This window comes from Taeniopygia guttata, chromosome 19 (genome assembly GCF_048771995.1).
Source record: "Taeniopygia guttata chromosome 19, bTaeGut7.mat, whole genome shotgun sequence".
NCBI lineage: Eukaryota > Metazoa > Chordata > Aves > Passeriformes > Estrildidae > Taeniopygia > Taeniopygia guttata.
The window spans coordinates 44768-64996 of record NC_133044.1 but is presented as its reverse complement, the minus strand read 5'-3'; the positions used below and the strand labels follow the sequence as shown (position 1 = coordinate 64996).

Genomic DNA, 20229 nt, shown 5'->3' with positions numbered 1-20229 from the left:
ACATTATAAATATAGGCTGTTTGATTTGTCTGAAATAGTACTTAGATTGGAGGTCAACTTTTCAAAAACCTCCAACGCTCCTTCCTTTTCAAAAGTCATAGAAGAAGGCATTTCACTAATGAGTCAACATCTTTGTGAAAGCTTTATAGAAGTAGTTTCAGGACATACAAAGAACAACTTGGAGAAACTATACTTTTCTATACTTCCATATAGAAAAGTTATTTGAAAACCCACAAAACACACAGAAACACTACATCAAGAAATAACACAAGCTAAAATTCTCAGTCTTCTGAAAGAAGTCTTCAGGCTGGAAGGGTTGCTTTCATATTTCCAGGCCTCATTAACTGTTTCAATGTTTTAAAATGGGTTCATTTGACAAGAAATAAAAGAAAAATTGTAAGCAAGTTTAAAAATCAATACTTACATATAAATCATAATTGAATACTTTTCATATTTTTACCTGATACCATTAAAATTTTAGTAACACTGGAACTACTAGGTCACATGCACATTTTAGAAATTATCAAGTAGAGCAAAGTTTCCCAAATCAGTCTTTTGTTTGAAAGTTCATTTTAGAGTGAACATAATTGGGGAAGCCTGCACAAAGCTTACCATGGAAAACAACCCCGCTGTTGAACTCGAAGAACTTGACAAATCTTTGCTTTCATATGAAAGGCTAAACTTTATTTTACTGAATGACCTACCAAAAAAGGCTTGTCAAATGAATGTTAATTTTTTTAAATTAGAAGCAAAATACAGGTTTCAAATGCTAAGGATACATAATCAAACTACTTCCACTGTGATATTAGCTAATAACAGTAGTTGCAAGAGGTTACATTAATTGTAGTAACAAATTTCCATGTATGACTAAAAGACAGATGCACAAAAGCAATGTTTAACTCAACTGCCAAGATGCTATCTAAAGCATCAGTAAGACATGACAAAGTTGCTCTCATTTGTCTGGAGCCAAACTACCTAAAATAGGATTAGTTAGGCTAACCTTTAAGGCCATGAAGTAAGTGTCCTAAAATGGCTCTGTTCTTGTGGCATGAGTGACTGCACAGAATCCTGTTGCTTTGGAATGGCAGTTTTGCTTAGAACTCAAAGACGTAACTGTTTTAGTAACTTTAATAACTGTTTTAGTAACTTTCAGCTAACTGATGAATAACTTCAGTTTTCTAGTAACAAAAAAAACCAAACCCAAGAAGTTAGGCTTTCAAAATAAAAGACCAGTTTTTTTCATGTGGAAAGTATTTGTGCTAAATCTCGTCACTGCTGGATACCAATTTAAGCACTACTCTTAGCTAGGATTACCTTTCTTAAGTCTCATTAGCCCTTGCTTTGGCCATTCTTACTGGCCAGTTCAGCATCAGTTTCTAAGTTACTGCCTCATGAGAGTAACTTTCAAGATGGACCCCTCAACTCAGCAGGGATAATATACTGTGGTTGGTACTATTTTGATTCTCTCTTTACTTTAAAAGAGAAAGCAAGGGAAGTCCTGAGCTGTTTCATTAAAAAAAAAAAAAGTGTAACGGCTCATTTAAGTGTATAGAGTGCAGCCTTTCAGGTGCTATTCAGGCCTCTCCCTTATATATGTGCTCATAAACTTGGACATATGAAGAAATAGTTACAACCATCTCTGTCTAGGTACCAAGTGCTTGATGGCATTTCTTTGCTTGTCTTCTGATAGCTTGAGACGGTTTCAGGGACTGATGTACAGACTGTGAGTTTTGTGCCATTAGATAGTAGTAGTTTGATATTGCTTGTTGCCTGCAGAAGAACAACAAGACTACCATTAGCAGCATGAAGTCAGTAGAGTTAATCAACTGGTTGTCACACAAATTGCTGGAAAACAGATGGGAAAAAGGAAAAGGTCTGGTACACTTTCACTGTGTAACTGTTCTTGACACTAGCAATAACATACTTTGTTATCTTCAGTGAAAATAAAGCACAAGTACACAAATTAAGTACTGCAGTATTTTAACTAGCAACAGGAGCATTTCTTGTGATATAATCTAATTCATTAAAATGCAAAACACTAGAACAATACTTTGAGTTGGAAACAATCATTTGAGATCAAGGTTTGCTTCATCATGAAAAAAATGAAAAGGGAGCGCTAGCATTAAAGCTTATGGCAATTGGATACCAGAACAGAAAGTCTCATGCAAGACTAAAGGCACCTCCAAAACAGTTAATTTCACAATTATTCCAGTAGGCAACTAGGCAGTAACAGCACATTGTATGCATCTACACATGCAGGGGTACTGGACCAAATTGTGGAAGCAGTACAGATCACTGCTGAAACCATCAGTCCAGCATTTGAAACTGCTCTCATTTTACTTGAAAAGTTACAACAAAGTGTCTTGCACCTATTTTCGTTGCTAAAATAGGACATAGTATTTAGGATGTACCTTTCTCTCTAACAAAAAGAACACCTCCAACATAACGGATGAAGATATTTATGTCACATCCACTTGGGTATAAGTTATGAGCTGGTGTTAATTGTGATAGCATAGACTCAACTGCTATGAAAATTTGAGGGATGGAAAAGAAAGGCTGTAAAATCAGATAGCTCAGGATAATGGTTGGTTCTCTCATGCTTTGTCATCATTAGTAACCAGTGAGAACTGAGTGACAAAAAGATTAGTACCAGTCATTTTTTGGTCTGGAGTGAGAAAAACTGATGTTTGCATAGGAGGTTCATTGAGAACCCATAAGGACTCACTAATCCACAATTTAGAGGTGAAGTTTTACAACTGCACAATGATCTGCTGTAGCAGAGATGGCCACAGTGAATATGAAGGAAGAACCATGTGGTTCTACATAATACTGCCTTAAAGCAGCATGAGATAATAAGCCTTTCTCTCCATAAACAGCAGGTTTTCTCCCCACAGATGCATGCAGGCATAGCCGAGGTAAGTGAACAACTACTTTACCTGGTTGCTACTATCTTCAGTTACGAATGAGAGAAACTGTCATATCACTAGCAGATGGGAGAATATTAGGAGTAAGATTTAGTGAACTTTCAGTGGATATGATAAAATTAACTTGATACAAGTTTTAACCTATAGTTATCTAGACACGGTCCCATTGGTACAAATCTTTGCAATTATCTGGGATGTTAAGCCATTACCTCTTTGTAGGTAAAGTACTTGATGCTAAACTCTCTCTAGAGAATTTGAGGTGCGTGACATTTAGTTGTTGAATACTTGACATGCTCTAAGAGAGAAAGAAGTTTAGGGAATCACCCTGTGACTAGATTTCTGACCCTTAATTTTTATTTTCTTAATTTGTCTAATTCAGAATGACATAACCTTCACAAATACAGCATCCTACCACCTTGTGGATTAACCAAGGTGTTTTGTAAGAGGCTTTTTCATCTGGGTGCCCATGGACTGCTTGTTAGCATAATGCTACCTAATGAAAGGATTTTTTAAATAGATATGCAGACATCAGTGACTGTGCCAGTACACTGGAATTTTCCCACCTCCTCCCCCAGCCTGGATTGGCACCTCTTTTAGACAAGAGTCAGGGAAGTACTGTTCTCACGCAAGGTCAAAGGTAGTCTCCTTCTGATAAAAATCTGACTTCCACAACAAGGAAACTGAAGACAAGGTTTTATTAGCTGCAAATCCAACTGCAGATTTAATCTTCCCAGGTATCTTTAAGAAAAGATGGATATACTACATTACACCTGAAAAAGTTCTGCAACTATTCCTAATCTTGAGTTACAGGGACTACTTAGCCTGCACTTGGCTGTGTTCAGGTGGTAGGTAAAGCTGACAAGTACTTCACAGTATTTACCTCTCCTCTTTCACAATGGCATCATCAAATGCTTGGGAGATACGCTTCAATTGGCAAATCCCTGAAGAGACCAGTTCCAACTCGCAGTCAAACTCTCTGCAAATAGAATGGTCATTGCTACAGATCAAACAGGACAAGCTAACTAGGTGACAGTACTCAAGCCTCCATCCCTGCAGTACCACTACACTTTACCCAGAGAAGTTTACAGTGGTGGAAATTATGCTCTTAATTACATTGGCCAACAGCTTCATGTCTTCCTTTATCCCCCAAACAGCTATCTTCCAACTCAGACACAAAATTCAGATTCACAAGGCTTGGATTCAACTCCTAGCTTTAACTTTTCTTGTGGCTTCGACCAAAAGAAAAACCTGTGTGCACATTATTAAGTATTTCCCTGACTCACAACCCTTGATCTAATTTGTGTTTGCTCTTTGAGATAGGAATTTCTCTACATTCTATAAAGAACTCAGCAAAAACAAAGCTATTCCTGGTATCTTTGGAATACAAATAGCAGCTTTAGAAAAGTTACAAATTAAATCAGAGTGAGATACAGAGCATTTTCCTTTACCCAAAAGGCACCAGCAAAGAACTCAAGTATGTCTCTAAGAAAAAATTACTTTTTATGTTTCAGCTTTACACATAGCTCAATCCCCATCTATACAGGGAGCTGGAACCTACTTTCTTAATTATTCAAGCAGCACACACCTTCAGGGGAATAGGACAGAAAACTTAATACCTTGCCTTTCACTTTGCCAGATACTCTAATCAGAGTAATAAATTTTAAAAAAAAATTAAATTAAAAAAAAAAAAGTTTACAAAATAATGTGACTTACATCTTTCTGCTGGAAGGAGCAGGAGATGAATAAGGGCTCTTCAGTGCTGCTGCTCTTCTGGATCTCCGGAGAGAGACAGAATTTTTACCAAGCCAGGATGAGAAATCCCTCCATTCTCTATGTTCTGATACCTTTGTTGGCCCAAGCAAGGCCCTTTTGCTGGACCTTGGAGTGCCTTTGGAACTGGCAGCTGAAGTATTACAGCAAGGTGTTTGAGGTGTAGCAGTTCTTTTTTTGGTAGAACTGGTCGCACAGCTTCTGCTGATCGACTCAGCTGGAAAGGTCACCACTGAGCCTACTGGGCTTTGGCAAGACTTCTGTATTTTCTGAAAGAAGCATTAGACATGTTAGGCTAAATTAACTCAATTAGCTGTGAGTTTGGAACTAGGAAGACTAGAAATATTTGGGCTGAGTTACTAGTTTCCATTTTCATATCAGGTTTCAACTAACATGAATGCATCTCAACCTCTGTACTCATTTGCATAGGGAGTCTCTTCCTTCCCTAACTCTTGACACTCATCAAGGACTTCAGAGCAGGCATTGGAACAAAGCTCCTGATGCTCTTATGCTGGAAAAATTCAGGCTCCCCAACACAGAACTCATGTATTTAAAAATCTGAGGTCTCTAAGAAAGGGACGTGCAAGCTTGTATCTGATACCCTGCTATGTTGTAGGAGGTTTTGTCAGTCTAAATTTAGATTAACTATAATAGAGAACATGCTAGTAAATAGTATGGGTACAGGAGAATAAATAAAATGAAAAAACCCAAAGTGCTGCACATTTCTCGGTAACAATTCTTTGCAAATTATGTCAATCTCTACCCAATTTCCTCTGTGTAAAGGCTGCTCTGCCATATATGATTAAATACAGTAGGGGAAAAGCTCTTATTTCAAAAAAAATAAACTGTTTTCACCTTCCTCCATGTCCTGCCAGCTCCATAATTTGCCTGTCTATACTTTAAGAAAAGATATTAAAGATTTTAAAAGTTAGTAGCTATGAGACAAGTACTAAGGTATGCAAGTGTGTGGGAATGAACTCTCTAGAATAAAGCACCCAGTACAGAAATCAGAAATATTAGTACTGAATTGAAGCAAAATCTAAACTCTATCTATGTTCTACTGCAAAGACAAAATACCTGGGACATGGTTCCAAAAGCATATTTTGCTGTTCTTTTAATAGTCTGAAGAGTTTGGCATCTCTGCCTTGGTTCCAGACTTTCCCTAGTTGGGGTTTTGTCAAAATTGAGCTCGACTCGCTTTAATGGTACCCGTTTCCTTAAAGACATGTGAATGGTATTGAGAGAACTGAGAGAGATCCTTCTCTTGAATTTGTCAGGTACAGGGCTCTCATTCTCACTGAGGTCAGCTAGGAGCCGGTGTTTCCGCCACGCCGCTGCTGCTTTCACATTTTGGAACACAGATGCCATCTTGTTCCAGTTCTTGGTCAACTTTATTTCTAAAACAATGAAAATGAGAGCAAAGACTAGGCAGAACAAGGTACAAAGCAGCATAAAAATCGAGAAATGGAAACTGTTACAGAATATATTTGGTTACAATTGCCTGAAAGAGGAAAACCAAAGCTGAGCAGACTTTTACTTGGAGTCTTGAATAACAACATGATTGGTTTTTACAGCTATTTAGGTTTGTGCAAGTCCACAAAGACACCTTGTATTGAAATTCCACTGCAAAACTCTTGTTTGAGAGGAAGAATGCTCAATGAGTGCATTTTTTTTTTGTTTGTGTCTCAGATCAAGATCTGATATCCCAAATTTTTGCCTTCTTTAATCAGAACAGCCTTGCAAGACAAGTTTACGCAGCTGCTATTGTCTCCTGCTGTACTTGCTAGCTGAAGGCTTCTACTTCAGTCCCAGTTATGATTGTGGATACATAACTTCGGAAACAGACAGATTATTACTGGCAGAAGACTTTGGCAGGAAGGGCTAAAACGCTAGTTATCTATATGACAATTGAAACATATATACTTTCATTCTTGATTTTCACTTGCTAACAAATACGATTGAAATGACCCGAGAGCCGCTGCTGTCCTGCGGTTACAACGATGTATTTATTAAACGGGTATTGCACAGGACAGCGCGGCGCCCTCTTTCTTCTGGAGTCCACGGCGGTCTGGGGCAGCCCTCGCCGGGCCCCTGGACACACCCAGGCTCCGGCCTCGTCCGAGCCGCTCTCGCCGGATGAACCCCGTTCTGCTGGCACTGGCCGTGCTCCCCGCCAACAGCCGCGGCAGATCCGCCGCGCTACCCCATCGGGCTAACGGGACAAGGGGCATGGGCGGGACCAGCCAGTGCCGTTATTGCGCCCACCGGGAACAGCAGAAACACAGCGCGAAAAGTGCCGCCAAGGCTAGAGGAGACGGGCTCGGGAAAAGGGAGCCGCGACCGGGCCGCTCTGGCAGCCCCTCGGTGCAGTACTCACTCAGTGGGCCGGACAAAACCGCGGATCCGGACCGAGCTGCCACCTCCCTGCAGCGCTGCTCCGCGCGCCGCCGCCGCCGCCGCGTTCGAACACCGCACCGCCCCCTCCGAGCCCCCGGATTGGCGCCGCCGCCGCCACCGCCCACAAGCGGCTGGGCCGAGTGCGCGCGGCTGCCGTTAGCGGCGGGGCGCGCGCCGAGCCGGGTTGAGGGGAACGTCCCGGGCCCGGCGGCGCCACCGCAGCGCTGCACCCCCGCCCGCGGCTGTGGCGCCTTTGCGGACCCCGGCCCAGAGATCTACGTCAGCTGGACTAGTAAAGGGACTCAGGCTGGGTTGCCCACTTGGGTATCCAAGCCACAGCTCCTCTTACTTCTGGTAATTATCTGTCAAAGTCTTAGGAGGTTTTTGTTTGTTTGCTTTTACTCCACGGGCTTCTGCAGCTCTTGCTGGAGGAGACAGCTAGTGTAACTGTCCGTATGGGACCGTAAACCACCAGGGATGCCCTCTGAAGCAAATCGGGCAGCAGAGGGCCAAGGGCAAAAAATGACTTCTGCCTGAAAAAATTGCACTAGAAAGAACAGCATCTGTTTTTTTCCCAAAGATTTGTTTTCCCCTCACCAAATTAAACTCAGAGCTGACAGCTGAAACACCTCCTTTGCTAAGACTTGGCTTATAGTGAAGGGTTGGGAAGCCAACCCAACACTGCAGGGTACCTCTTGAATCTCACCACTGGCTTATAAACAAACATACTTTTTACAAATTCTTAAGAACTCTGATTTAAAAAAAATTCCACACAATGGTGTTTGTGCCGCTTTGTATTCACACACTAATAATGATGACTGCAGTATAATAAACATCTTTTATTAGCAGATGTGTTTCTATGTATTACAACCCTATATTCTGTTCTGCTTTCCTCTGTCCATTGACTTCAGGGCTTCCAGGTAGCTGAAGCATTAGACCTCTTCCCCTGTGTCCTCCCCACTCTCAATTTCTATAGCAAAATTTCAGGTTCTTCTCACTAGCAAACTGGAGCTTCAGCCACCATATTTTAAGACTTGCTTTGGATTTTTGGACATTGATCTAGAGACCACCTAAAACAAAGAGCTCTTCTTGGGGGTACTAAATACAAGAGAGAGAGAGAGAGAGAAAGTCCAGGTAGTAATCAGACCACATGCTCCATTTTTAAGGGTTATCTTGATAGCTGGGGATGTACGTTGATACTTTAGCAAGAGTGGGCAGAGGAATCCCTAAGAATATAAAGGGTGTTAATTGAAAAGAGGATGTGTACAGGCAGACAGATTCTGTATGACATAATAACTGTAGGCCAAAAGACAGACAGCAGATTGAAGCTTAATTGTGCTATCAACCTGTTCTTTCATACCCATTTATAAAATTAAAATATAAATATCTGAGGCTTTGTAGTTGTAGTTGTAAACAGATTCTCAGGGAACTGTAGTTGTAAACAGATTCTGCAGGCATCCGTGTTCTTCTTCTTATGGTGCACTTCTTGCTTCCACAAATTTCAACTTTTTTTATCCAGCCTTAATCTAAGGCACAGTATTAATTGTCATGAAATAGTACTCCAGAAGACTATGAAAAGTCATTAGTGCTAATTTTGCACTGATGGTCCTGTTCAAATGTATACAGCCCGAAGAACTGAGTACTTTTGAATGCTAGGCATCAGACCACAGATCATGATCAATTAATTGCAGCTGATGCTAACCAAAGGTTTTTGCAGACGGTGTGGCTGCTGTAGCAGCAATTGATACCATTTCACTGTTTAGCTAGACTGAAGGTGAAGGGCAAAAAGTTAAAAGATGTGTCTTGTGCTTGTACTGCGATTGTTCTTCATGCTTTGTTTTTTTCTTTTGATTTAGGTAAGACTATAGTTTAGACTCAAGGGCTTGTTTGGCAGCTGGAGTACAGAGGCAAAGCGTTGTTGGTTTTGATTGTGAAGAAACAAACTTTCATCCATTTGTTTAGAAGCCTATTACATTGGGATTGGCAAGAAATCTACCCACAGCTTTCTGCATGTTGGTTTTATTTAAGACCCAGAAGAGAAGTCCTCTCAATGGAAGATGACAGTGAACCCGAGCAAAGCTCCTGGGCCTATCTACCTGATGTCTGTCTGAGGCATGTCTTCCATTGGTTAGATGACAGGGACAGATCTCGGGCTGCCTTGGTCTGTAAAAAATGGAGTTGCACCATGAACTCTGGATCTCTCTGGAGATGCAGAACCATCACCTTCTATGGCCAACCATCAAGGGCACGCACACTGGAGTTTCAAAGTGCACTGTGGTATACCAAGAAATTTGGCAAATATTTGAAGCACCTTGAGATCAAGTTATCGAGTCCTTACAATTCTCCCTTTATCAAAAAATTCCACGTGATTATGGGAGGTCTTCTTTCACACCTGGGTAAGTGTAATAGTCACCTAGTATCCCTGAGTATCAAGTACCTAGAATTAGACTGCTTGACCTGGAAAAATGTGGTTAGGGCTCAGTTTATCAAGAACTTAGCTGCCTTCCTGAAAAGAATAAGCAATCAACTTGATTATCTTAACTTAAAAGGAGCAAGAATAACTTTGGAAGAAGGCTGTGAGCTTCTGAATTCTCTAAGCAGCTTGACAAATAGAAGCTTTATATCTGAAATCAATATTGAGGATTTCTTCAGTCTCCACCTTTCTGTCTACAGCAGTCCCTTGTTCCACCAAACTATGTCTAAGTTCCACCGGCTGACCATCCTGACTTTCAATTATAACTGCATCTCGGATGAACTGCTGGACATCCTGCGGGAGCACAACTCTCATTCCCTGTGCACCTTGAATATCAAGTGTCATATTCATGACCCTCATGGGCAAGTGATCTCAGGAATGTCATGGGCAAATCTGGCCAAGAGAGCCCCAAAACTGAATGTGAACTTCTTCTTTGAAAGAGTCATGAAGCATGATCACCTAGCTAGGATCCTGCTAGAAGAGATCCCAGTCAGGAGCATCAGCCTACGGAGCTGTTATTTTAGTGACCCAGACTGGACAATGAGACCTACCCTCACCAACCTTCTCCCAGCTTATTGGCATATTCTGCAGGTAAGGGATAAATAGAGATACCCTACTGCAATATCACAAAGGTAAACAAAGTAATCATGTAGGCCTTCTGCATAACAGCAGTCAGCAACAGAAGTTCCTGACTGCTTCAGTTTTACGTTCAGAGGGCAGTTTTCATAAGTGAATAATTTCAGTGTTTCACCCATAATGTCGTCAATGATATTATCCTTGTCTGATTATAACCTTCCATTAATGCTATCAGGCTGCTGTATTTTGGCAATGCACAAATGTCCTACAGCACATCTAAATTAACTAGTGCCCCTGTCAAAGCACTTCGGTGTCACAAGGGATGTGCCATCAAAGGTTTGTAACAGCTGACCCATGTAAGTGAGCATCAGGTCTTTGCATGCCAGAGGGAAACATGTGGCCTTACATCTGACGGTTGCTGACAGCTTTTTGTAAGGCCTGTTCCATTGCAGAGTTGCCAATAAACACCACAGATATGTAAAGCTTTCCAGAAACCATCATTGGCTCCACTCTTGTCTCTGGGATAATTTTCATTATGTCAGAAAAGTTCATGGTATGACTGTGGGTGCAGCGTTTTCTAATAAATGCACAAGGGATCACCCCATCTTAAGAGGAGAATGATTTACTCTAGCACATACACTGTTGTCATAATGCAAAACAGATCCTCAGCTAATATCAAGGTACAAAATTGATCTGCTGACATTTTTGTTGGTTAACTTGGAAAACTATTTGTTGAATTCTAGTTATTGCATGCAACATCTGTTTAGTAGTACTAACTGTTCATTTTTTTTTTTTCAAGAAATTAACACTTGAATTAAACAATGACCATGAGTTGCTGGACAATGAGCTGCTACAGCTTATCTTATCATGCAAGAGGTTGTTATTTCTGAAAGTCTGGGCATTTCTAAGTGTCAGCTTTATGGAAAGGCTGCTACAAAACCGTGCAGAAAGGAAATGCATTTTGACTACCATAAAGGTAAGACTTTGTGCTTCAAAAATCCTATTCCCATTTTTTATCCTATACCCAAAGGTCCCCATTACCAGGCAAAGAGCACATCCAGAAATGTTACTGTAACAATCTTCCCTATGTTATGCCTTAGTACTAAAGAGCTTGGGAGCCACTCATAGAAAGGGGGCTTTCCAACCCTATTTAGCCACATACAGATACTCTAGAAGTTTATTATGAAGTCCCAAAAATTCCAGAAGCCCTTCCTAGACTGTCACCTCTAGTTCAAGCCTTTTCCCACTTGCAGGGTTTCACAGTTACCTCTCAGGCTCAGTGCTTATGTCTATGCTTAAACCAAGGAAGGTGGACTGAATCCCACTAAACTGCAAAAAGATATAAACACATCACACCCTTCAGAGGCCCTGTGTTGAACTGCGGCCAGGCCACAACTGTAGCTATGGTAAACAATGCTGACGTGCTACTTTCTGTGCTGCAATCTCAATTCAGTAGGTTCTCACAGATCTGTGCAGATCCTCGGGATGCATCAGTTCTGGGGGTAAAAAGAATCTTGTTCTTCCCGTCTGAGTCAGCACAGGCACACAGCTGGGACAACCACAAAACCACAGCTAAAAGACAAAAAGTAAATTTATTTCCCTTCTTTTGCTCACTGTGGCATCCCCAAAGCAACCCCCAGGCAGATACACACACAAGTGGAGATAGAGGCACAGTTAAACTCAGTCCATGCCAGAGGATCACTGGCTGATGCTCATACTGGGTTATCAAGAGCTACTCCCATCTGCAAGGTCACCTGAGTGATTCACAATCCTTCTTGCTAGTCTTCTACTATTTAACCCATTCCTCCCAACACCTCCCAAAAGTTCTTTGGCAGGAGATGATATTTTCAGTCAGCTGGGAGTGGGAAGAGAGTAAAGCCTCAAGATTCTATTCCAATTCAAGGAATTTTACTTCTCCAGATTCCTTATTAGCCACAGATGGTTCTTGTTGCTGTGAGTTGTAATGGGTTGAGCTCCCTATATCTGAGAGACATGACTACTGTTTGTGCATACAGGTCAGGATTTATACAGCCCAAGATGACAGCACTCAGGAGGAGCGATTGCTGGCTGATATTTACAGGAAATTCAAGTACCTGATTGACTCAGAACTGAATTATTTTGTCATCACCTACCCAATGGTGTAAACTACAGGAAGAGAAAGAACACCCAGTAACATCTGCATTAACAGATCCTTTGGAGGGCTTTAGTAAGGGATTTGAATTTTGACAGCAGTGCCTCCAAAAGGGAGTTATCATTCCAGCAAGAGAGAGGCAAGGGACAATTTTAAACTCCATGCATTAAAATGTTGGACTTGGGAACTGGACTCGTTGTCTCCAGCATTATGTATTCTTGCCCTTGCTTTTTCTTTGCCAGAACCAAAGGAAGTAGCGATCTCTTTTCCATCCTTACAGGTATCTCTGATAAAAAGAAGACCCTCCTCTTTTTTCAGCACTTCTCATGGTAGAGCTTCAGACACTTTACCATGGGGTGAACAAGTGATTTTCCCAAAGTCAGCCTTGATTTGATCTTAATTCAGATGCAGACAGATACACTATCTAGTGTATCACTTAGATAAGTTAGGTACTGTTAAGTTGGCCATACTGTCTAGCTCTTAGCAGCAGATGCTAAGATAAACAAAACATCGCATGGCCAGTCCTGAGAGACATCCCTCCCACTTGCCCAGCTTTCCAATAAGTGATTTATGAGGACACCCCTGCTCTGGCTTCCACACAGTTGTCTTTTGACACCTTTCAATAGCAAAAGGTATCATTGGTTACACATGAGATAAGCATGGAAGAAGGGGCATTTCTCATTCTGGAATTTTATTGCCAAGCAGAAGATTTCATCAAACATTTTAGAGCACAGATAGTTCTGAAACAAATAGCTGTAAGTACTAGGTCTCTTTTAATTACCTTGCACAACTAGACAGCATTGAGCCAAGCCAATACATTTGGAAGTTTGTCAATAAAATTTCAGCAGGAGCTGGTTCTTTGGAGCACAGTCTCCCAGTATAATGACTTCAGTAATTGTTTATACAAACAGACTCTCTCATTTGCATGCACAGCACTTCATCAATGTACAGTGTGTTCTCCTTGACCTTGATCTCTTCCTCCAAGGAAAGCTGTCGGCGGCTCAGGCCTTTCAACTCTATCTCAGCCTGTGCCAATGCATCTTTTAATCTAATAGGGAAAATAGAGGCAGGCATTAGTTGAAAACACATGGATAGGTTTCTTTTTCTCATAAGGGTTAGGAATTCTGTGCAAGAAAAAGAAAGATGGAAAGGGATTCATAGAGACAATATCTATTATCTTCCCTTAAGGCCTATTCATTAAGTTCCCTTAAAGTGTCCTGCCCTTAAGAGAAAACCAATTCTCAATTTTCAGGGAGAATAGTTGGGACCCATTGTTATGCTGACACATTAAATTAACCAGTACCACAGATTTTCCTCTTGCATCATTTCCACTTGCCTTTGAATATTTTTGGTAATCTCATGAACTTCACGCATCAGACTGCTGTGCACTGTGTCATAGCACAGTTCCACATTGGGGCGATGGTTCCTCGCTTCCAAGCGGGTTTGAGCCACTTTTACAGGTCCTTCCTTATCAGCAATTGCTTTCTTTAAGGCTGCAATGTTCTTCTCCTGTGAGGCAGTCTCATCCATCACCTTAACAAATCCAACCATGAAATTCTGCACACCATCTCTTACAATGTGTGAAATCATCATCATCATCTTTAATAGTTGTAACAATCACAGTAACACTCACTATGTTGTTGTTTCATCAAATTATATTTTGCAAAGCTTAGCCAGGAGTATGATTCCTTCATTGGAAAGCAGATGGCACCATTCTGAGTGAACCCAGAAATTTATGCTCAGCAATTAATTTTTAATATTAATACTCAGTTTTCATGCATCAAATTTTGAGCACATTGACCCTGCTGTTATCAATTATATCACAATCCTGAAAAAGCTATAGGAGCCTCATGCAACTAAAAATCATGAGGAAAATCCTGACTTTACTGATGGCTACAGCAACATTTAGATTGAATGAGTGACTCCAGAAATTCATCTCTGTAGTGGCACAAACACAGAGCTGAGGAAAAAAAAATCTACAATTACTTTTACAGAGAAGGGAACAAAAATGAAAATGTGGCAGATAAGTGCAACCCACAGGGATGGGAAACAGCTGGCAGATAACCCAAGCCCCGTGTTTCCACTTTTTCACAGACTGTCTCCTATGACTTACCATTGCAAGAAGTGTCTCTAGCTTGTGCTTGGCATCCTTGACTTCCTTCACCCTATTTCTAAAAGCATTATTCACCATCTCACATTGCTTACGCATGTCATTTGCTGTCTGTGAGAGGATGCTATTGATAAGTGCCTTCAGTGCCAAAGAATTGTTTCGCTGCTTGTCAGCCTTTTCAACATTTATGTTTGAGAAATCTATCCAGTCCTCAGGGCTAACAAAACTGAAAGAGATTCAAAATAAAAGGTCACCAACAGACAGCAGCAGGCCCTCTATGACTTCATAAATCTGTAATTATGCCACAAAATCAAGAACAACACAGTACTTTTAACTGCATGTCCCAGTAAGTGCCATATGTCCAGGGAGTGCTACAGATACAAAAGAAAGACTCTGTCACAATCATCTTGTAATGAAGTAGATGAGAGTAGGATGAAAACAAATTTGCTAGAGCGATAGAGCAGCCTTGCTATTACTTTCTTTTCCCGTGGCAAACGATTGCATTATCATGGGAAGAAACACACATAGTAACAAATATTTCTTAGAACATCTTTCATTATTAAAGCTGTTACTATTAATAGCAGGTAGCTATTTACACAACACAGAGACTTATTCTCTCACACAGTTCACCTATACGACACTTACAGTACCTGCCTGGAACAATAGTTGAGAAGCCCAGCCCCAACTATATCCCCAGAATTAGAGGGTCATCCTTGTGCAGCTTTGGCTTGCACGCAGGTGTTTGGAAAGTTCCCCAGAGGGTTCATTCCTTGTTTCATTGGGTGAATATATAAAGATATAATTGTCATTTGCACATAGCAGGCAAAACCATCCTGGGTGTGGTCCGAGTTACATATCCTGTCGTTGGTGCTGGCAGCAAGAGCTGCCAGCCTCTTGGTGTTGCAAGTTTGCTAGCTGTTGCATAGCAACAGTGACTTCTGTGATGCTTGCAACATTGTTTTCTCAGTATAGTTCCCCTTTTCAGCCCATTCTTCTGTGGTAGCTATTTGTCCATTTAAACCTTTCACACTAACTAACCCATGCAGAATGGGCACATTTGACAGGTTCATGTCTGATTCAGAAACTGACTTGACACCTCATGTGTCCCAGTCCAGTATTCTCCCCACTGGGACACCCTGGGAGAAGAAAGAAGTTAAGATCAGTAAATCTATTCTGTGTTTAAGCAATATGTAAAATTCTTTCTTTGCTAACTGTGAGCTTCAAAAACTTTTAAAAAACTGTAGTTCACTGGGAGCATAATTATTGTGGCTTATTTCACAGACACATTTCACAGATACAAAGGTGATGGACAGAAGTATAAGAAACAATTAAATGGCAAAAAGATAAAGCTTGTTTTACACAAAACAAATCTTGCTATTACTGGGACATCCCATATTATCTGTATAATTACCATATGTTTGTTGAACTAAAGAACCACTTACTTTCCTTCTAGTTTCATTGCATTATCAGCATATATAATATGAGGAGTGTCATTTGTCAAGCTAGCACAGTAATCATCAATTGTCAAAGCTGTGAATTTGTCCTTCAGATCCATATCCAGGTTGTATTTTGCTGAACGGTTTCGTCTAGGAGAAAAAACAACCAAACTCAGACCAAGTGTAGGCATTCACAGGTGTCCTTAATATGCATGCATACAAGCATTAGGTAATTCAAATGCTGTTACAGAAATATTTGTGTAAGAACTCTTAGTTGTCAAGTCAAAAAATCTACACTACGAAGCTGACTTTCTATAAATTGATGGTACAATTCTCATTGAAATTAAAGGCACAGGTCTGGATCATGAGAAGACCAAGGATAAAGTGCAAGTACATTGTCTTCTACATGCAGAACCTCTCACCACTACTGATTGAGTGGTATGAATTGGGACTGACCTCCTGATAGTGTTTAGCATTGAAGGTAACTTAGGACCTGTGCTCAGCCTGACCCTACAACTTCTCAGTATTATGGCTGTCTTAATTCTCATCTAATTAATGTTCTATTATGATTTTTGCCTCTGCACCTGATTTGCTCATTTGTTTGTTCCAATGTACGTCCAAGTAAAGCAATAACCCCCTGAATGACTTCTGCTTCCTTCAGCAGTTCCTGTTCCACTTCATCATGCACCAAGTCAATCCCAACTCGCTTCTGCCTACAAGAAAAAAGGAAAAACCATCAGCCACATTGTTCAAATGCCTGCATTGAACAGAAGATGATAAAGTTCCGCATTCCCCAGTGCTGTAACACCTAAATCAGACTGTGACTCCACTGTAAAGAGAGGTGGGCCTTCAGTTTGCAGTCTTCTTTCTTATTTGTTAAAGGTTCATTACCTAGACTTTTTTTGGCTCCTTGAATGCTCACCTGTACAGGAGACACTTTTGGGCAATGACAAGGGGCTCTTTGCAGCCCTCCAAAGCTCTCTCCAGCCTATTCTTGAAAGTCAACAGTATCTCTGTCTCATGAACAATTTGGTCTAGCTTGTTATCTAACTCTTGCTTCCAGAATTTTATCTCGTCCCGTCTCTGTTCTGTAGAATCAAAATAACAAACATTTATTAATATGGTCCCATTTTATGAGCAAGGGGATGCAGCTCAAATCTTAGGTATGGCTAAAAATAGACTTATTCTATAGTGGAGTGCCTGAAGTGCTGTGGGCTGTGTGGAAACAGTTTAGCAAACCTGTGTCGGGTTGTTCTGGTTAAGAGAGCTTTTTATGTGTTTTGTTATCTGCCTCAAAATATTTTACAAAATAGTTTTGGTTTTTTTCATTACATCAGCAAACATGGCTCTTCATTATCAACTAATTTGCTAAGTCCTTTTTGAACATATAGCTCAAATAACACATCTTGACCCTTGCAGAAGACATGGGATTACCTAATTTCTTGTTGACATCGCTTTGGGTTTTTTGAGTTGTCTTTTCTATTTCGTCCACCAGCCTCCAACTCTCAGCTATCATGCATTCTGACCTGGATTTCTGGGACTCTGTACTGGCACGCTGCATTCTGTTTGCAGTGTGCCATTCTGAGGGATGAAGTTTAGATGGATCTTGCAACAGTCTGGCCATTGCTATGTGGAAAGTTTCTGGATATAATGCAGGTGAGTTCTTTGAATATGGAACCTGAAAACAGAAATAGCATCATATTTGGCTGCCAAATCAAGAAGGGGAGAAGGCAGGTCTATAAGAATGAGAAATATTTTGTTCTTTTTACCTGTAAAATGACACTGATATGACCAAAAAAAAAATATTTTTTTGCCCAAAGTTCCCCAGGTATTTGGTGATGTGTAGGGAAGAATATGCTGACATGTTTGGAGTGGTAGAATGAAGAAACAGAAGAATTTGTGAGTGAAATTTAGGAGGAGAGAAGTGGATCTGACAGGAAAAGATGGACTATGCAATAGGAAGGAGAAGGGAAAGGAGACCCGTGGAGAAAGATGGAATTACTAAACAAGCAATCACAGAAAACAAGAGAAAAAGTGAACAAATATAAAAGATAAATAGCCTCACAGAGGTTGGAGAAGCAAACACCTTTCAAGAATATGGCTGGAGAGATGGATAAAATCTAGAAGAAATGTAGTCACAGAACTATTAATGTTGGAAAAGTTCTCTAAGATCATTGAGTCCAACTGTTAATGCAGCACAGCTGTGCTCACCACTAAACCATCCTAGATCCTCAAGTTCTAAATCCACAGGCCTTCTGAACACATCCAGGGATGAGAATTCCCACACATCCCAGGGCAGTCTGTTCTAATGCTTGATTAGGTGATTTTTTTTTCTAATGATGATTAGGAAAAACAAAACAAAACCCCAAACCAAACAAACAAAAACCCCTACCCACAAACAAACAAACAAAAACACACAAAGAAAACCCAAACCAAACCAAAAAAACCCACAACAACACAACAAAACAAAACACCAAACCACAAACCAAAACTGGACCTGAAAAGCTGAAGGAAAAAATTCAGCATCCAAATGAGGCAATGGGAAAGTCCAGAAAGGACTAAAGAAAAGAACAAAGCATACTGAGGACACTTGTTTAGTGGAGGGTGAAACCAGCGCCCTGAATTTGCACAAAGTTTTTTGATTATCAATTCTCCTAAAGATCCTCCCAAAAGATCACAGAATGATAAAGAAGCAACATTAGTCAAAAAGAAGCAGAGCAGAGAGAATGTCATGTTTCTGAAAAAGTGCTCAGTCACCTTGAAAGCCGAGGAAACTCCCAGTGGTGGTTCTCCACGACGTTATTGTGGGACCAGTGGGACTTCATGCCGTTTTGTTCTAAAACCCCAGTATCTCATGCTGTCCTACCCCAGATTGTAGCGACACTGCCACAAATTAAAGCGACAAACCACAAATCCGTTCATTAATGTCAGCTACCGTAAAAGACAATTTCCTTTCAAAGTGTTAATATGAAATTTACAACCGATCCTGCAATATGAATTACACGACAAAAGAAAGCTTTAGTTTTACCTCAGATGGTTCTCTCTACCGACTGACAGGGGTAGAAAACGGCTCCACGGCCGCCGGGGCTGCGCGCACCGGACGGTCCCACCGCGGGCCCCGCGCGCCGGCCCCGCCCCTCCGCGCGCCGCGGTAACGAGCGCCGGCACCGCCGGCTGCGCGGACACGGCATCGCCCTTCCACGCCACGTGTAAGGGCCCAGTTACGACCAGATGAAAAAGTCCTCTTCTGTACACCAGCTCCCTTACCACCTTCCATTGTGATGCCTCTAAAAAGGATTTCACAGAGGAGCGGTTCCTCACATTGTGAATTTTGTCAGGATGTAGAAAATGGGGTCACTATCTGTGGAATGGCCAAGTCCTCAGTCTGGAAACGTCGCACGTTTTCTGCGGAGGAGTCTAACCGACCAGCATTCATGAGACTAGATCTAAATGAAGTATGCTGCCATGTTCCTTGTTGGTTGCATGAAAAATACCATAGATAGTCTTATTCATCAGAGAATCAATCAGAACTGCTGCCACTGTGTTGAAGTAGAGTTCTCTAGGTTAAGCTCACACTGCAGCATCATTTACAGTTTTCTTTCAGTGTTGCTAAAATCACAAAGCAGACTAACGTAATACATCTGTAGTATTCCACTAGTGTCCAAAATAATCCATGAAGAAAGGCTGAGAGGGCTGGGACTGTTCAGCCTCCAGAAAGCTCATCAGAGAGCTTCTGGCAACCTTTCAGTACTTAGAGGAGGGTTCTAAGAAAGATGGGGACAAACTTTTCATTAGGGCCTGCAGCAATAGAACAAGGCTTAACAGTTTAAAACGAAAAAAGGTTGATTTAGACTAGATGTAAGGTGGAGTGGCTGCTGCAACCCAGGGCTAGCTCTTAGAACTCTGGTGCCATGCCAGGAGTAGGGGAACTGCCTGTATGGGGATTTACCAGAGGAAGAACCTTTAGAGCCACTTGCTCTAAGGTGCCAGACACAAGCCATGACAAGGACCAGGTAGAGGAGAAATGAGGAGGTTCTCTGTCCTGAGGTTCCACAAGGAACAGTTTACTCCAGGTGAAGGCAGCAGGACAAAAAGCCCCTAGCTGTATTGTCCAAGGGTTTCGTTCAGATGCAAGTCAGGGGGTGGATACAAACAGCTAACCCAAACTATTAGCTCAGTATGTTTGCGCTATAACTGCACCAAGGTTGTGAGTTTCATCCCCATATGGGCCATTGACTTAAGAGTTGGACTTGATTATCCTTGTGGGTCCCTTCCAGCTCAGAATACTCTGTGGTTCTATGTTAACTGCTCTGAGGCTTTATGTAGACATAGATGCATTTTAGCATAACCAAAAATGGCTTTTAAATGCACTTTACACAAGGCAATCCCATCTGTTATTTTGGACTCTTTAC

General features: G+C 41.2%; 3 protein-coding genes across 10 annotated transcripts; 1 reads left to right on the top strand and 2 right to left on the bottom strand.

Annotated features, from left to right (window-relative positions):
* Positions 1 to 123: 123 nt before the first annotated feature.
* Positions 124 to 7184, bottom strand: PIMREG (PICALM interacting mitotic regulator). 4 transcript variants are annotated; one of them, XM_072916810.1, is made up of 6 exons: positions 7072 to 7184; positions 5772 to 6091; positions 4638 to 4963; positions 3805 to 3900; positions 2937 to 2983; positions 124 to 1770 (listed from the first exon to the last, which is right to left on the bottom strand). In XM_072916810.1, the coding sequence occupies exons 2-5, from the start codon at positions 6060 to 6062 to the stop codon at positions 2953 to 2955; spliced, it is 744 nt and encodes a 247-aa protein (XP_072772911.1). In that variant the 5' UTR covers positions 6063 to 6091; positions 7072 to 7184; the 3' UTR covers positions 124 to 1770; positions 2937 to 2952. The 4 variants fall into 4 exon arrangements, with proteins under 4 accessions (XP_072772911.1, XP_030144102.2, XP_041576052.2 ...); XM_030288242.4 differs by lacking the exon at positions 2937 to 2983; XM_041720119.2 differs by lacking the exon at positions 7072 to 7184 and having other exon boundaries at positions 1636 to 1770; positions 5772 to 7065.
* A 47-nt stretch (positions 7185 to 7231) lies between these two features.
* Positions 7232 to 12470, top strand: FBXO39 (F-box protein 39). The gene is made up of 4 exons (XM_002197138.5): positions 7232 to 7445; positions 8948 to 10155; positions 10940 to 11116; positions 12156 to 12470. Exons 2-4 carry the CDS (start codon positions 9142 to 9144, stop codon positions 12282 to 12284), a joined length of 1320 nt encoding a protein of 439 aa, XP_002197174.2. The 5' UTR covers positions 7232 to 7445; positions 8948 to 9141; the 3' UTR covers positions 12285 to 12470.
* A 475-nt stretch (positions 12471 to 12945) lies between these two features.
* On the bottom strand, positions 12946 to 20227 carry TEKT1 (tektin 1). 5 transcript variants are annotated; one of them, XM_030288239.4, is made up of 9 exons: positions 18846 to 20227; positions 18575 to 18700; positions 17252 to 17495; positions 16740 to 16905; positions 16402 to 16530; positions 15824 to 15967; positions 14385 to 14607; positions 13608 to 13804; positions 12946 to 13319 (listed from the first exon to the last, which is right to left on the bottom strand). In XM_030288239.4, exons 3-9 carry the CDS (start codon positions 17439 to 17441, stop codon positions 13160 to 13162), a joined length of 1209 nt encoding a protein of 402 aa, XP_030144099.1. In that variant the 5' UTR covers positions 17442 to 17495; positions 18575 to 18700; positions 18846 to 20227; the 3' UTR covers positions 12946 to 13159. The 5 variants fall into 5 exon arrangements, with proteins under 5 accessions (XP_030144099.1, XP_030144100.1, XP_030144101.1 ...); XM_030288240.3 differs by lacking the exon at positions 18575 to 18700; XM_030288241.4 differs by lacking the exon at positions 18846 to 20227 and having other exon boundaries at positions 13179 to 14231.
* Between the last annotated feature and the right edge of the window lie 2 nt (positions 20228 to 20229).